This window comes from Cheilinus undulatus, linkage group 1 (genome assembly GCF_018320785.1).
Source record: "Cheilinus undulatus linkage group 1, ASM1832078v1, whole genome shotgun sequence".
Taxonomy (NCBI): Eukaryota; Metazoa; Chordata; class Actinopteri; order Labriformes; family Labridae; genus Cheilinus; species Cheilinus undulatus.
This window is the reverse complement of record NC_054865.1, coordinates 18,382,604-18,399,839: the sequence shown is the minus strand read 5'-3', so window position 1 is coordinate 18,399,839 and position 17,236 is coordinate 18,382,604. Positions and strand designations below refer to the sequence as shown.

The window sequence follows — 17,236 nt, the reverse complement described above, 5'->3', positions numbered from 1 at the left end:
GATCTTGTGATAAAAATGTCAAAAGTTAAAAATCATGATTTTGAACAGTCAAAGTACTAAATAAAATTCAAATTCATGAGTTTAAAAGGTCAAAAGATGAGATTGAAAAAGATGAAATAAAAGTTTGAATAAAAAAGGTCAATATTTGGGATTAAAAGTTATATTTAGGAGTTGAAAAGGTCATGATATGAGAAAAAAATTCTAAATCAAGAGTTTAGAAGGTGAAAATTTGAGACAATATTAATAATAAAGAGTTTTAAAGGTCAAAATATAGGATATAAATATTATATAATATTCTAAATCATGAGTTTATAAATTCAAAATATGAGCTAAATTAAAAATACTGAGTTGTAAAGGTGCAAAGATGAGATACAGACTTAAGGTTATATTATAAGTTAATATTTGGGGTTAAAATTCAAAGTTAGGAGTTGAAAATGACAAAATGGAAAATAAAATTCAAATTCATGAGTTTAAAATGTCAAAATATGACTTTTCGATAATCATGAATCTTAATAGTCAAAATATGATATCAAAAGTCACCAAAACTTTGTCAGAATTGTGAGATGCAAATTAGAAAATAAGAAAGTGAAACCACAAATTTCTTTTCCCATATTCTTGACTTTTTATCAAATCATTTAAACTCTTTACTCTTTCTAATTCTAATGACTTAAAATGATTTTTCAATCATCAAGGTTAACTTTACACTGCTATACTGGAGGAAATGTGCAGACCTCTTACTAGTGGGCCAGTTATAATAAAAATATGATATGATCGGTGGGGGGGGGGTATAATTGTGCCACAGCCGGATTTAGCCCGATTTGGCCTTGAGTTTGACACCCTTGATGTAGACCATACACACACTTTGCACAACAATAACATATGCAACACAGACTAAATTCACAGGAGAGGGGATGTGTGCATCAGCGCAACACAGGTGGATGCTATGCAATAAAATCAGCTTGACTTTGGTTACATCAGACCTGCCTTGTCTTTCTCTGCAGTATTCTCCGAAGTGTACTATAATCCACCAAGGAACAAAAAGTTAGTGTGAGCAAACTCAATTTTATAACAGCTGACACATTTCTGATAGGTATAGAATAAGAATATCAGGTTTTAGAATATTAAGCAGTCAAGTTTTCTGCTCTGTCAGTATACTTGTACAGCTTCTGCTTGTTTTTTTTATATGTTTTTTAAATAAATAACTTCCAATATGCTTCTTTTCAGGCTCACTGGCACGACGCTGCCCTCACCGGTGATATCCAGCAAGAACTGGCTCCGGATACATTTCACATCAGACAGCAACCACAGAAGAAAAGGCTTCAGCGCTCAATATCAAGGTTAGCCTCACTCTTTCAGACTTGGGACTTTATAACTCTGCCTTTTTAAAGCATTCACTGCTCATACATGCAGTACATTTAGAAAGTATTTAAACCCCCTTCACTTTTCTGTTTGGTTATGTTGAGGCCTGATGCTACAGTGCAAAACAAACATTTTTTTCTCTTATTAATCTACATTCAGTGCCCCATTGTGACAAAGAGAAAACAGAATCTTATAATTTTTCAAATTTAGAATAAAAAACTAAAAATTTAACTGAAATATTACATTGACATAAGCATTGAAACCCTATGCAAAAGCATTTAAAATTTAGCTCAGGTTCTTCCCATTTGTCTTGATCTTTGCTGAGATGTTTCCACACCTTGATTGGAGTACACCTGTGATAAATTACCTTGACTGGACATAATTTAGAAAGGCACACCCATCTCTGTAGAAGGCCTCACAGCTGACAATGCATATCAGAGCAAAAGCTAAGTCATGAGGTCAAAGGAACTCTCTGCAGACCTCAGAGACAGAATTGTTGCAAAGCACAGGTCTGGGGATGGCTACAAAAAAAATTCTGTTGCGCTTAAGGTTCCCAAGAGCACAGTGACCTCCATAATACTCAAATTGAAGAAGTTTGGCACAACCAGGACTCTTCCAAGAGCTGGCCCTCTGGCCCAACTGAACCTGATGGTCACTGTGACTGAGCTCCATAGATCCTGTGTGGATATGGGACAAAACGTCAGAGGGACAACCATCAGTGCAGCCCTCCACCGATCTGGAGTACTGCACTGTGGCAGAGTGGACGGACAGAAGTCTCTCCTCAGTGCAAAACACATGAAAGCCCACAGAGTTTGCAAACAAGCGCCTAAAGGACTCTCAGATTATGAAAAACAGGACATATAAATATGTACTAAACAAAAATACTTCGGTTAGCAATTGACTAAAACATCAAATAAACAGCATGTAGGTTGGCAGCTAGAAAACAAGCAGAGCAAATATGCCATTTAAAAAAATAGGCTTTGAGAAAGGATTTGAAAATGGAGAAAGAGAGTTAATTTTACAAATTTCTGGGTTGCAAAATAAAACCTGCAGGACTCTCAGACTGTGAGAAATTAGGTTCTTTGGTCTGATGAAGCCAAGATTGAACTGTTTGGCCTAAATTCTAAATGTTACATCTGGAGTAAACCAGGCACTGCTCATCAGCAGTGAAGCATGCTGGTGGTAGCATCATGCTGTGGAGGTGTTTTTCAGCAGCAGGGACTAGGAGACTGGTGAGGGTTGAAGGAAAGCTATAGAGATATCCTTCAACCTATTCCACATCGCTTCGGGACTCAGACTGGGCCGAAGGTTCACCTTCCAACATAACAATGAGTACACAGCCAAGGGTTGTTCCGATTCTGATACCAGTATGAGAAATGTGTCCGATACTGCTTAGAATGCAGATATTGGTATCGGCAAGTACACAAGTGTATGATCCGATACTGTTTGGTTTAAATTTATATTTTGCTTCGCTTAGCCATGCTAAATGTTAGCACTATAAACCAGAAATCAATTCTTGTTCGCTGCCGGAAAGCACTTCACGCACAAGCTACCATTTTTAGAGCAGCAGAGAGGACCTACAGGACTCACTGCTGCAGTCAAAAGTTGCAGGTGTGTGACAGTTTTTCTCTGAATGTGATCATTAAAATGCCTTCAGACTGGCGCTGTCGTACACTACAAGAAGTGACACAGTTTACCAAAAGTTAAATAACTTTTGAACCATAAATTGCTGCCTCTTACTTGTTTTTCCTCTTGAAGCTAGCCGTTGTGCCTTCTCATTGGCGCTATTGATGCCTTTGAATCCCTTGCAGCAGCATTTTCAGCGAGCCTGGAACTCGTGTGGCTTTTGGGGACATTAATGATGAAATCCACACCAGTAAACCCGATATAGAATGTCTTTTTATCCATTTCAATGCAATAACGATCATTTATTATCATTAGCTTGAATGTTAACTGTCATATTGTTTACCATTTATGAGGGTCTGTCAGCCAGTGGCAGGCTGTTCTGTAAGCATGTGATGCTGCCCAAATAGAGCATAAAGGAGAGAGCCTGTGATGTAGCCCCCTGTATTATTGTTATTTAAATATTTAGCAGGAAAACTCAACAATCAGCAGAAAAGCAATTTTAGATTCACAGAGATGCAATAAATTATTATTTTTATTTGTTGAGCCATGTTCTGAGTCAAATATAGGTCTAGAATTATTTACTAGTCTGCACTGTCAGTCCAGAAAGTACACTAGGGTATCGGATCGGTACTCGGTTTCAGCCAATACCCAACACCTTGGTATCGGAATCGGACCATCTCTACAGCCAAGACAACACAGGAGAAGTTTAGGGACAACTTCATGGATGTCCTAGAGTGGCCCAGCCGCAGCCCTGACTTGAACCCAATCGAACGTCTCTGGAAAGACCTAAAAATGGCTGTCCCCAACAGTCCCCATCTAACCTGACTGAGCTTGAGAGGAAGAATGTCCTAATCTAGGTTTGCAAAGCTTGTAGTGTCATATTCAAAGAGACTCAAGGCTGTTGCTGCCTAAGACTCTGAATACTTATATCAATGTGATATTTCAGTTTTTTATTTTTAATAAATTCTACTTTTACTTTGTCATTATGGGCTATTGAGAGTAGACTAGTGAGAAAAAAAAAAAAAAACTGTAGCATCAGGCTGCGACATAACAAAAATGAAAAAAGTGAAGGGAATCTAAATACTTTATGAATGCACTGGAGGCATGGTTGTAATAAATCCGTTAAAATGCTGTAAGTAAAAGCAGCAATTACTGCAGACAGAAGTCTGAGGTCACCTGGCTGTCCTCTGCTTCTGTCGTCTAATTGACTACATGTATGACTTTATCATCATATTACAGTGCACATTAGTTTCCATGTGAAAGCTCAGATTTAATTGGTGGCTTCAAGTAAAAAAAATAAAGACCTGATCCCCAACCTGCCTCTTCAACAGAGAGAGAGACTGGCCTTTGTGTTTATCACTTTATTCTGTCTTCTTATTTCCTTCCTTTGTTATTCTTCTTCTGTCTATGTGTCTGTGAGAAACAGAGACAGAGAGAGAGCGGGCAAAAGACGTGTTTTCCGTGCCAGGGCTGGTCCTCAGTGGACTCTAGTTCGGTTGTAGCACAAATTTTTTTTCTGTTATCCCCTGCAATGCCGCTACTTAGGATAAAATAGATGGAATACATTTTAATACCGCTCCACTGCTCTGCTTCTCTCCTTCTTTCCTCCTCTCTTGTCCCTTTGTCTTTGTGGCTTTTTTTTTTTTTAAATCTTCCTCCTTTTCCCCCATTCTAATTTCACTTTCTGTCAGGGCTGCATTTGTTCTATCTCTGCTGAAGAGAGCTAGGGTTGTGTGAGGCACTTTATGGATTGCATGGAGAGTGGATTTGTGCTGAATGGCAACCCTGTACAAAATAAGTACATTTTACCTTGGATTGAGAGTAAGGAAGTGATGTTTATGATTGAATTTATAACCTTTCTCCTCCTTTCTGCAGTGAAGAAAGCGATAGAGCTGAAGTCCAGAGGGGTGAAGATGATGCCCAGCAAAGACTCCAGTCACAAAAATGCAGTCTGTAAGTAAAGTGCTGCTCCTACTTCAATGCTGAGACATATTTGGCCGCACCTTACTTACAGCTGCACACCCCCACACACGTATATTTCTGTATGTACACAAGGACACACAGCCTGCATCCATCTTTGATGTGGCAGGAGCAGTGATTTCATCTATTTTTCACAGGGGTTGCCCTTCCAGGAGATGAGACTTAGTAGCACGCTCACCCTGTCTGTTCTTTCTGTCTGTTTCTTCTTTCCTACGGAGAGTCAGGGGTCTATATGAAAGCGGTTCTATAAATAGATGGTATTTCTGCTTACAAAGGAAAAACTGATTATTTATAGAAGCTAAGACTTTATATATTTGAATTACAGCCAGGTTTCAAGCTTTTTTGAGGAGTTTTTCAATAGTTATGAAACACACCTTATTAAATATTGATGCATCTTTATGAACTAAAAAATAGTAAGCAAGACCATAGATGTAAAGGGCCCTATCATAGACCTGGTGTAGGTACCATATCTGCTTGAGTATCAGTTCTGCTCAGGATCCTGTCTGCTAGTGACATTACGCAATAGGATAGGCTGTATGTTGATATGATGATCTATGATGAGATTGGCATTTTCATTGATGAGCTTAAAGGGGATGTATGCAAAACCTTGAAAAATATTTGTTAAAACTTTGCTATAGAGTACTGCATAGAATTTTTAGGCATGCTTGGGCCAAAAACTAAGGTTGAATTAAGCTGTAGATGTGGCAAGTAACCCGCCTGAGGGCAACATTGGGTGAGAAAGTGGAATGACGCAACCCCAGTAGTGTTCTGAATGTCCTTGCATTCGCCCAGAAAACCATCAGCAAGCTCTGGGCATATCATCAGGTGTGAAAAGGCCCGGACAAAATAGATGTTGTCAATCTTGACCTTGGCTGCCAAGTGACACACGTGTGTCTACATGTATCAGGCCCAACTCTAGCTACCCCTCTCCAGCCCCGTAATGAATCCTTGTTGCCCTATATGCCTGAAAGTTATGCACATGACTGTATGTTTATTTATATTTTCTTGCTGATATAACCTCCATGTAAAGTATTTGTGTGGTTTGCATTGTGGTCACTTGCAGATTGTAATCAGTTGAGGATTGCTAGCAGGCTAATATAGCTGATACTAGGAAACAAGTGCTGTGAAATTATAAATGAAACCAATATGAACCTGGTACACCTTTTCAGTGGAGGTCTGGGACAGTGCCTGTGGAGAGGCAGACTAGGGTGGTGGTCCCCATTTTTAAAAGGGGGGACCAGAGGATGTGCTCGAATTATCAGGATATCTCACAACTCCCTGGAAAAATATACTCTAGAGTGCTCAAACCTCAGATTCTGGAGGAACAATGCGTATTCCATCCTGGCTGTGGGACAGTGGACCAGCTCTTTTTATTAGAAGGCTTACGATCGTGTCCCTTTGGGGGTCATGTGGGGGGTACTGCAAGAATATATGGGGGTCCCAGGGCCACGTTGTGTCCGCATTCTTAGTACAAAGTCGGACGCATTCATGGTGTGTGTTGGCCCCCGCCAGGGGGGGTCCCTTCTCTCCGATTCTGTTTGTGATTTTCATGGACAGGATCTCAAGGTGCAGCCAGGAGGGGAGGGGTTCTGTTTTGGGGACCTTAGATTTGCATCTCTGCTTTTTGCAGATGATGGGGTTCTGTTGTCTTCCTCAGCTGCGCACCTCCAACAAGCACTGAGTGCGAATGGGTTTGGATGATGATTCAGCACCTCCAAGTCCAAGGCTAGGGTTCTCTGCCAGAAAATGGAAGAGTTCTCCCTTCAGGTGGGAAGTGAGTCTCTTTCTCAGGTGAAGGAGTTCAAGTATCTTGGGGTCTCGTTCACGTGTGAAATTGACAGGTGGATTGATGCAGTGTCAGCAGTACTGTGGGTGCTGTGCCTGAGCAATGTGGAGAAAAGGAAGCTGAGCCAAAAGGCGAAGTTCCATTTATTTGAAAATATGTTTTTTGGCCAGCAATGCTTATATGTACAAGGAATTTTCACACCAGACTAGAATTACCTGGGGACCTCTGATAATTTGTGAATTATCCCCAGGCACCAGTGTTCTTTGTGTACATTACACGAGTCAAGCAAAGTCTGTAATCTACTCAAATCCTGAAGGAAAACATGGAGCAGCAATGAATAACACACTTTTCAGTCTTGCGCTCAAACTCCATGCAAAAAAGGCGATGTAGTGCACATGCATCCAAAACATACTCTGAACATAACTGAACCGATACTGTTCACCAGATTTTACAACTGACAATAAGTGCTTTTTTAATTTTTTTTTTTTTTTTTTTTCAAAATTATGCTTTGTCAAACATTTTATGATCTGTTGCAAGGCGTCTGTGATGAATAAACTAGTGAATGGGCACTGCTCACTCCTGTATTGAGGTTGTGCCTGTCACCTGTGTGTATCTGCACATGATCACACAGAGAGGAAGAGAAAGAGAGAAAGACAAGCACTGTAACATCCTTCCTGTTAATGAACGAGTGAAGTGAGATATGGTCAAATGATAAATATGAACTCTTCTGTCATGATTTTAACAGTTTTGTGCAGCCATTGCTCACAATGTTATTCTGCACTATAAGACTTTTTGGATTGTTGCGTTACACAACAGGCACATCTATAGAGAAGCTGTGGGAGGCAGATCAGACACTTATTAAGAGAGCAGAAATGCAAATGTGTGTTTGGATAGAAAAGTTTAAATTAATAGATTAAGCTAAATAAAGTTATTTGTAAATATAGACTTAAATGGACTGAAAGAGGAGCATTACTTTTTAGTTTATGTGTATCAAAACTTCTTTTATAACTTCCTCTGCAGCCTCTATTATTTTTTGATCAGAAAAAGATACAGAAAAAGTCGCTCAGACCATAAAAATATGACCAACCCCAAACTACTGAGATGCTGATTTACACAGGATTGGTATAACCTGTGTACCTCTGAGTAAGCTGATATATGGTGGGTAATTTGCAATAAAAACACAGACATCATCTGTGACTATTACAAAGTCCCAGAGATCCCTTGGTAATTCTAATGCTGTGAAAACTATTTCCCTTAAATCTGTGGTGTACAGTCAATCACTGTTTGTCATGTTATCATACATGTCATCATACCAAAACACAGTCAATCATGATGTGTAACATCACCAGCAGATGCAGGACCCTGAGCAGATTTGACTCCCCAAGCAGATCTGGTACTTATGAAGCCAAGGAGTAAGGAGTCCTTGGTGCAAACTCTAGGGTTCCTATCTTGAAAATATATACACCTTAAACCAGTATTTCCCTAACATTTTTTTCTGGTGACTTACTTTTTATGTGGTTCAAGCCATCGTGACCCCACAACTTTGTTTTCCGCTGAAGGCTGGTGCTACCTTTAATTGAACTAATTCTGGACTCTGTCTGGTCCTGACCTGGCACTTTCTATTTTACAAGTCAGGAAGAAGCCAGTTTACCTGCATTGCATAGGCTTTCTTCAAATGCTTGACCCCTTGAGCCCTCTGTCTGGTCTTAACTATTGTTTCTTTTTTTGAGAGATGGCATGCTTTTGTTTCTGTTTGTTTCCAAACTCTCTTTTGAGCATGCTCACTCCAATGTGCATTCTTTCTAACAAACACAGAAACACACACACATGTTCTCATGCAACAGATCTGGATCAGTGCACTCTGTAACTGTCACTCACATGTGAGTGTAACCGATATTATCCCACAGGCTGTGATACTGACTATCCAGTGTCCATTATGCATGCATTACATAATGGAGACAAGAATTTAAGCAGAGATAAGTAAATACATTTTTACATCCAACTTGTATTCGAAGTTGAGCTCACAGAAGATGAAACAACCTAGACCCTGTGCATGCCTGTTGTATGCTGTCTGGAGATTTGAATAATGAATGAGTCTATGTATTACATACTGAGAAAAGTAAATTGTTACGTTACTGCGTTACCTACTTCTAAAACTAACGCGTTAGAGTACTTTTGCATTACTAAATATTAAAACTCTTTAGCCACTCGATCCACTCGGCAGTTGTAAAAATGACAGATAACGACCACACGTCTGCATTTAATGTGCAGACTGTAATGCCAATGTACAGCGTAATTTACAGCCCATAATCTGTATCTCTGCAGCCTGAGAACACCACTAACAGACAGGAAAACCTTTATATCTTTTAAACATGCTCACAATCTGACAACAAGTTGAGCAGAGGCAGACAGAATCACTCAAACGCTGTGCGTAATAGCGCGTAATTGGAACAGCTGCACATCTGATTCAATGAAAGCAAAAGGAGCTTTTAAACTTACGTTTCACCAGGATGCTGTTCTTGTCCCTTTCATCCAAAAATCCATCATAATGGGGATAATTCCACAGAGTCCTGCTGTCCTTTCTGTCATCTTGCTGGCTCAACAAGCTAACAATGCGCGTGTAATGGCACAGAATGTTAACCTTCCGCTGGCATGTGCCAACGTGACTACAGGAAGAGAGAAGGACAAACATAGCAGATGCTTCAAGGAGCGTCTTTTTTTCTTTCTTTATTTTTTGAAGCCACAGAAGAGAGAGGAAATTTTGAATTTTTCTTTCAGTAACGGATTACCTTTATGAAAATGTAACTAATAACGGGATTACTTGAATTGTAAAACTAACGTGTTACGTTACTCGTTACTCAAAAAAGTATTCTGAGTACTCTAACAGATTACTTTGTAATGCGTTAGCCCCAACACTGGTGTTAAAAGTGTATTTTTCAATCATGTCAGATGATTTGAGGGTGCTTTAGTGATATATATAAGTTATTGATATTTCATAAAGTGTCCTGTGCCTGCTCTTTATGTCCAGTGGCACAAAGAAAAGAGAGAAGTTTAAGGAGCTGTCTGGAGTTTGATCCATTAAAGAATATGAACTAAAATCTGCTCCTTAAATAAAAACGCACCAACCTGCAGGCACACAATGCTCTCAAAGGGAATAAGAAATGACGCTCTGATTGGTTTGAGTAATGTTACAACCAAAACACCATGTATAGAAAAATGTAGACAGACACACCATGAAATACACTGCACCACTTTATACAATGAGCTTTATGCTGTCAAAATACTGCCTGAGGAATGACTGTTTCTTTACTTTTATTTTCAATCTCTGAACCCACTGCACAAGACAAAATAAGTTGGGACATTTTGCACAAACAGGCTCTTTTCATTTTCTACTGCAAAGTAACTTGATGTATTTGACTGTTTAAAACACACTGCCCACACATATTGTATGCAGGTCAAGATAAACAAAGAGCAAAGATGTTCAGCTTTTCCCACAGGGGGTGTCAAAATCAATATAAACCAGAGGATCATCACAAGAGCTTTGACCATCCAGTTCAATACAGGCAAACCTTTGATGCAAAGAAACACCATGTTTAAAACAACATCCTTTAGGCATGTCGAAAGAGCAATCGGCTCAATGTGTGCAATATTTTAATCTAGATATGACTTTTATGAGTCAATTAAAGTGTTTGTGAAAACAGTGATGAATATATCCAACTTGCAGCTAGCAATTTTTCACATAAGGAGCTGCATCTTAGTTAGCTTGATGCTACATATAATCCAAATGCAAAATGCAGCGCAAATGAGCTAAAAGTGGGAAAAAAAATGGCAAAAAAGGGGCAAAAAAGAAGACGGGCTTAACACCTGTCACTCATTCGCACTTTATAAGTGAGTTGGTCTATATGTAGGGGTCAGCCCATTTAAAGTTTTTTGTTGGACCTATTTGGTCCACCTGCTACTCTGTTTCCACCAACATTTAAAACAATCTTCAAAGTATTTGAAAGAATTATGTTCATCTTTATCGTATTGTTGGGGGAGATTGGCTCTGCTAGTCCATGTATACCATCTGTCCTTGCATATTGAAATTTCTATATCTATTTTATTTTTTTCTGTTGTTGTTTGCACAGGATAAAGTAGTGATGTCAGCCTATAGGGTATGATGCAAGCTGTCTGTATCTTTTCTGAGACTCTGGTATTCCTGCCCTCATTTGATACTGATGAGTTTAGAAACAGTACATGACCATTAGCACGAAATAACACTGTCATGAGGGTTTCTTAAAATTAACTGAAGACATTTCAAGCTTGTTTTTGTCACACACAGTGAACCTCCCTGTGTTGGTGTCAGGATGATTATGTGACCACAGACACAGTAGACTTATAAGCTCACACATTTCCTGCAGACTGTGGCTGTTACATCTTGTATTTTCTATCTCAGCTTTTTCTCGTACTAGTACTTTGTAAAAAAAAAAAAAAAATCCAAAGAAGCAAAATGGAAACTTTTGAGTTTGTGTTGAGATTTTTTATGTGCAAAGACTGAGAGCTGGACTTACTACATCTCACAAACTCCCTTTAGAGGGAGAAGAATCCAGAGTGAGGGTGCCAACACTGAACTCTCAGATTTTGACAGTCCCACTCCAAAACTTATCTGAGCTAGAGGAGAGGTGGTGCAATCCACTAGTAAACATTAATGAGGACAAGCATACAGGATGTATTTTTTTAAGTGTCTCCAATTTTTCTGTCTCCTTCCTGTACTTTTCCATGTGCTCAGCTCTTTACTTGTGATTCATCAGTAATTTTCACATACTGTATGGAGAAGGCTTTTCCAAAACGTCCTTCCAATAGAAAACAAGTGGCTTGTGTGCTGCAGTATGAAGGCCAATTATTGCACTATTAAAAATGTATGCAAAACACAAGGACAGTTTCAAGCAAATGATAACATTATGTTGCAACTCATTATGACATTAATTTGGACTCTGGGGTTTAGTATGGGCACCATGTTTGATTTAAAATGCTCTGACGCAGTTTGTAAGATTTGCCAATCAGTCTAAACACCAGTAACTTATGCTGATTGTGGTTGGTGTATATTTCTATTATCCACCCAAGCTACACAAAAGTAAATATGTTTTTATTTCAGGATAGATGAGCACATTTGTCATTGTCAAACCCAATTCACCTCCAAAAAACAAGTAAACAAGCAAACAAACCAAAACAAACACCCATCTTCTTTCAATGACTTCAGACAGTAGGTTTACAGTCCGTTGGAAGCCATCCAGTTATTTCAAGGCCACAGTGGATAGTGAATGGTTGGTTTGAAGGATGAATGAAGAAAATATTATATATTGACACAAAATTAAAGAGTTTAACTTCTTTTTTTTTTCTGGCAAACAGCCATTATTGCTCTCCTTGGGCCGTGAGAATATTACACAAATCCAAATGATTTCTCCTTTGTGGTTTATTTTTCAACCTTTGTGGGCCAAGGAGCCACATCTGGTCACTTCAGTTGATTTTCTTTATTGCCTCCTCCCAGCTCTTTGTGATACAGTAGAACCAGAGCGATGTTTCTCAGCCAATCCGTGGAGATCAGTCAATGTCACGGAAAGTGTTGTCACATCATCCGACCAACCAGCAGTGGCCCAGAGCGCCTCGAACGTCCTGTCTCCTCCAGTACTCGTAAAATTTTGGTCCCGAACAAATGGCTCTAAAATCATAACAAGCTGATGAAAACCACACATTATACAGGTGAATAGTTGTGCTGTGTTTCGGTATTTTCTTGACAAATTCCATTTTATAATTTAGAGAAAAGTACTCTATAGTGTAGTTGGATGTGGTAAATTTTTACAGTGGTAAATCTGACTAATTTTCAATGTATGAATAGTGTGGTGTGATTTTTGGTCAGCCTTACCACCTTATAACAGTTTTATTATACTTATGTTGTTGATGTCAGTTTTTTATTTTTATTGTGAGCCTTATTTCTGCTTCATTTAATTCAGATGTATAATACTTGTGATGTTTCTTACGTTTTCTGGTGGAATCACAAAGGAAAATAAGTGGCATAACTAGAGAAATGTATGTGAGTTTCAGGCAGTTCAACACTGCTCTAATAGTTTTATTATATTCAAACTGAATAAATCAGTTTTCATTTTCAATTTGAGCCTCATCACTGCTAAAATTTGCTTAGTTATTTGATATTTATGATTATTATAGGTGTCCTGTTAGAATTATAAGATGGTGGTATCACCTTTACTTATATACTGTATTCTGAAGCCAGTCGTGTCTTGCCTCTAAAAGAGGTCAGAATCTAACAACCTTACCATATCCTCACCTTTAATTCTATTTCAATATACATACGCTTTTGGGGTCATATTCTTTTATTTACCATTAAAGGGGCATGGAACCACATAGTGTCACCTTGATTTTCACTAGAAGGATTATAGTTCAGGGTTAGGGATTTAATTCAGCTTGGAACTTTTTCTGTATTTATTAGAAAACAAGATGGGAATCATAAATGCAAACAGACACACAAAAAAGCCAGAGATTTTGTGGTAGGCATCCTAACATTTCTTTGATATAAGTACCTCCCATGATTCTTTAACCATCACAATTTTGTTTAAGTTTTGTCCCATATCCTAACCAAACCAAACAGTCCAGAAACAGATTATTTCTTCGATTTCATAAGATTTCATAAACTGAGGTCCGGAGACTGTGATTGATTTCCTAGACCTTTAGATTTTTCTGCTGTCCCAATTGACAGGCCTGAAGCTTTGGATCACTGTCTTTTTTGAAAGAGTCAAAGTGATGAAACACACAGCTTTCAGGCTGATAAGAGCAAATTTCGCATTAGTATTTTCTGATAAGATGCTGCATTCATCTTGCCATGAATTCTGACTAAACTCTCTATCCGGTTGAGGCTCGCACACCCCAAAATTTTAGACATCCACCTCCATGCCTAACAGAAGCCATAGTGCACTTTTCATCTGACCTGAATATGAACCACTCTCATCATAGCAACAAGTATTTATTTGATTTAGTTATGCAGTAGTGTGTAACCTTCTTCTAAATGGAAACCACATTTATTAAAATAATATCATAATGAGGTGAAAGTGGCAAAAATGAATGGTTTAAAAAGAAAAATGTAGTTAAAATAGGTAAAAATGGGCATTAAAATAGGTGAAGGGGTTGATAGTGGTATAAATGGCTTAACAGAGGCAAAAGGGACAAAAATGGGTTAACAGTGGCAAAACAGACAGAAAAGTGTAGGCTAAATGGCTTAAAAGCAGCCAAATGTGCAGAAAAGATAACTAGTTCTAAAAAAGTGACAAAATGGGAGAGAGGAGGCAAACCAGGGTTTAAAAAGGCAAGAAAAAAGGCAGAAAGTGGCAAAAATGGAGTAAAGGGGGTAAAAAAATGGGCAGAAAAATAAAGAAATTGGTTTAAAGTGACAAGAATGGGTAAAATTGGAGTAAATGGGGTAAAAAAATGGGCAGAATAATAAAGAAATTGGTTAAAAGTGACAAGAATGGGTAAAAATGGAGTAAAGGGGGTAAAAAAAAATGGGCAAAAAAGTAAAGGAATTGGTTTAAAGTGACAAGAATGGGCAGAAAAGGTAGTGAAATGTTTTTTTTAAGGACCAAAAATGGGTTAGGCATAGCAAAAATGTGTTTTAATTGGTTCAGGGAATTTAGAATTTCAACATCAGAATCCAATAAAAGCTTGACACACTTTTTAGCTCCAACATGAAGTAACTGTTAGCCTTGAATGCCAGCAACAATGCTAATGATCCAGCACTAATGATGATACAATCAACAAATAACAACATGGAGAGGGCCTGTTCTCTGGTTTTTGAGGGGCCCAGCTGACTCTGTGAGCAGGTCATTTGAAAGAATTTAGAGATATGGGGGGGGCTTTTTTATCCTTTATTTAGATAGGACAGAAAGAACAGCAAGAAGGTTCCTGGATCGCTTCTGATCAGGACCTTTCTGTGCGGGGTTTGCATGTTCACGTGCATGCATGGGTTCTCTCCAAGTACTCCAGTTCCCTCCCACCTCCAAAGACATGCTCATCAGGTTAACTGGTGACTCTAAATTGGCTGTAGGTGTGAATGTGAGCGTGTCACGTTGTACGCTCTATATGTCAGCCCTGCAATTGACTGGCGACCAGTCCAGGGTGTACCCCGCCTTTCGCACAATGACAGCTGGGATATGTTCCCAGCCCCCTAGCCCCCCCTCCTCCTGGATAAGTGGAAGAGAGGCAGGAAATTAGGGGAGAGAGAGTGAGAAAGGACACATCAAACAGTACCAGGCATCGATCCTGCGACCAGTGTATCGAGAACTATAACCTCTGTATATGGGTTCCTGAGCTACACACTGAGCTAAACCAGCACCAGATATCTATGTTAAAAGATCGCACAAATGTGTGATAATACATTGCTTTACTTGACCACTAGCTCCAAATAAAACACATATGATATGATCAGACATATTTTCCAAAACCTAGCCAAATTTTGAAATATTCCACCAGGGTGTGAAAAGTTATGAGCACAGCAGTACAAATCATTTGAACAGAAGTAAAAGTGACACAGAGTCAGAGCAACTACTGATTCTACAACTTCTCATTTAAGATAAATATCACCACAGCCTTTGTCAGAGAAGGTCTCTAGATAATATCTACATCAGACCGTCTTTTATGACGGCAGCCTTGCCCAGCAGGAGTGTATTTATATGGTTTATTTTGGCCTTCAGACCTTTAAAAGAACCTCTCAGGTGGCGGTGTGGAGGTATTGACATATTACTTCACCTTCCTTTCTATTATATCTTCACAATTGATGAAACATTCGTGCTAGAACAAATGTGGTGTTATTCAAAAAGACACATTTTAAAGGTCTCTTTAATTCATGTATTGAGCTGCTGAAGCTCAGTGTTTACAGGTTTGATTAGCTGATTGAAAAAGGAAGTCCAGAGTCAGTGTTTTTATGTGGGCCTCAGAAAAATTATTGTTTTCACCTCTTAGGCAGCTAATGGGAAAACAAATAAAGTTAACCTTATATTGACCACATGGCAGTAAAACAATGATTTTAATGACAAAAGTGATTAATGTCTCTGCAGTCGAGGATGGCTGACATATTTCTAAGCAGCCTCTAAAACAGTGTTACCTTCCTGTGACACAAGCCTTTAATTATCATGGAGGCCCAAGCTCATACCTCATCCATTCCTTAGTATTTAGCCTCATAATAAAACGCTCATCAATAATTCAACTGATTTACACGCTCAGCCAAGCATGTGCTGCCGCAATTAACATTAGTGTGGTGTTTATTGTGAGTTTGTGCATGCATGTACACGTGGGAAACGGCTCTTACGCGCTTGTGTGCTTCTTCATGTGTTGTGGCAGTTAGAATTAAAACCGGGATGCGGTGTGTATCCAAATGTGTGTGTGAGTATCTGAGGAGTCCCCAGGGTAAGTCAGTGTGTTGTATTTATCAATGATGTAGAGGTCGGTGAAGAGGTCAAACCACACAGCCTATTCTCTTACACAGTTGTTTTCACAACACTTTTGCCTAAAGTGGGTCTGCTGAGGCCAAAGCTGCTGCTGCAGAGGAAAGGCTGAGCTATTAAAAAAAAAAAAAAAAAAACATTGTTCTGAAGTTCCTTCCATGAGGTCACTGGAAGTTTCTATGGTAACGAGAAAAACATTTGAATGAGTTACAATAAGCCTTAGTAATGTGATCTTTTGTGAGGGAAATATCTCAAAACGTCTGCTGGAGGATGTGAGTCAGAGAGAGTAAAACTAAGGCCCCCTAAGACAAGACAATCCTTTATTGATCCCCAGAGGGAAAATTGGGGCGTAGGAGCCACACAAGGACAGAGTAGAGAGGAAGAAAGTACAAATAATACTGGAAATAGAATACACAAGGTAATAAAAGGTAGGTAAAGTTTTTAGAGAGTACAGTGAACTTTGTAGAACTATTAAGAAACAGTGTGCAGTAAAAGGGAAGTTAAAGGGATATTTTGGTATTTTTTAAATTATGTTGTTTAGAGCAATGCTTCTCAACCATTTTTCCTTGAAGCCACCCCTACATGTACCCAAGAAAAGCTACTACTCCTCCCTGCCCCCAACATTTTCATGGTCTTTGAAAACTTTTGGAAATATTTGAGACAATGTAAAATCTCAATTAGAGATCATAAGTTTTAGGAATGCGGGATGCTAAGGATTTAACCCGAGCCTGATTTACAAAAACCCAATGTCAAGTTTGACAGCATTGTTTTTGTCTGAGCCTTTTCACTCCTGGCAATACACCGGTACACTGCCTGCAATTTTCAGGCCCTTAGAACAAGGCTTGTGGCAACCATACACCTCTGATCAAAATTTTAAGACCAGCTGAAAAATTGCAAAGATTTACATTTTGCACTGTTGGATCTTAAGAAGGTTCTAAGTGGAGCTTCAAAATGCAAAAAGAAGAAATGGGAGTGAGAAAAAAAAAGAGTGAGCAAT

The 17,236-nt window shown here is 38.8% G+C and overlaps 1 protein-coding gene across 1 annotated transcript in view; it reads left to right on the top strand.

Annotated features, from left to right (window-relative positions):
- Positions 1-17,236, top strand: part of LOC121512451 (CUB and sushi domain-containing protein 1-like) — an 821,118-nt gene that overhangs the window by 460,773 nt on the left and 343,109 nt on the right. The window contains exons 6-7 of the mRNA XM_041791732.1: positions 1,225-1,337; positions 4,861-4,938. Coding sequence (XP_041647666.1) covers positions 1,225-1,337; positions 4,861-4,938 — 191 coding nt within the window. The remainder of the gene's footprint in view (positions 1-1,224; positions 1,338-4,860; positions 4,939-17,236) is intronic.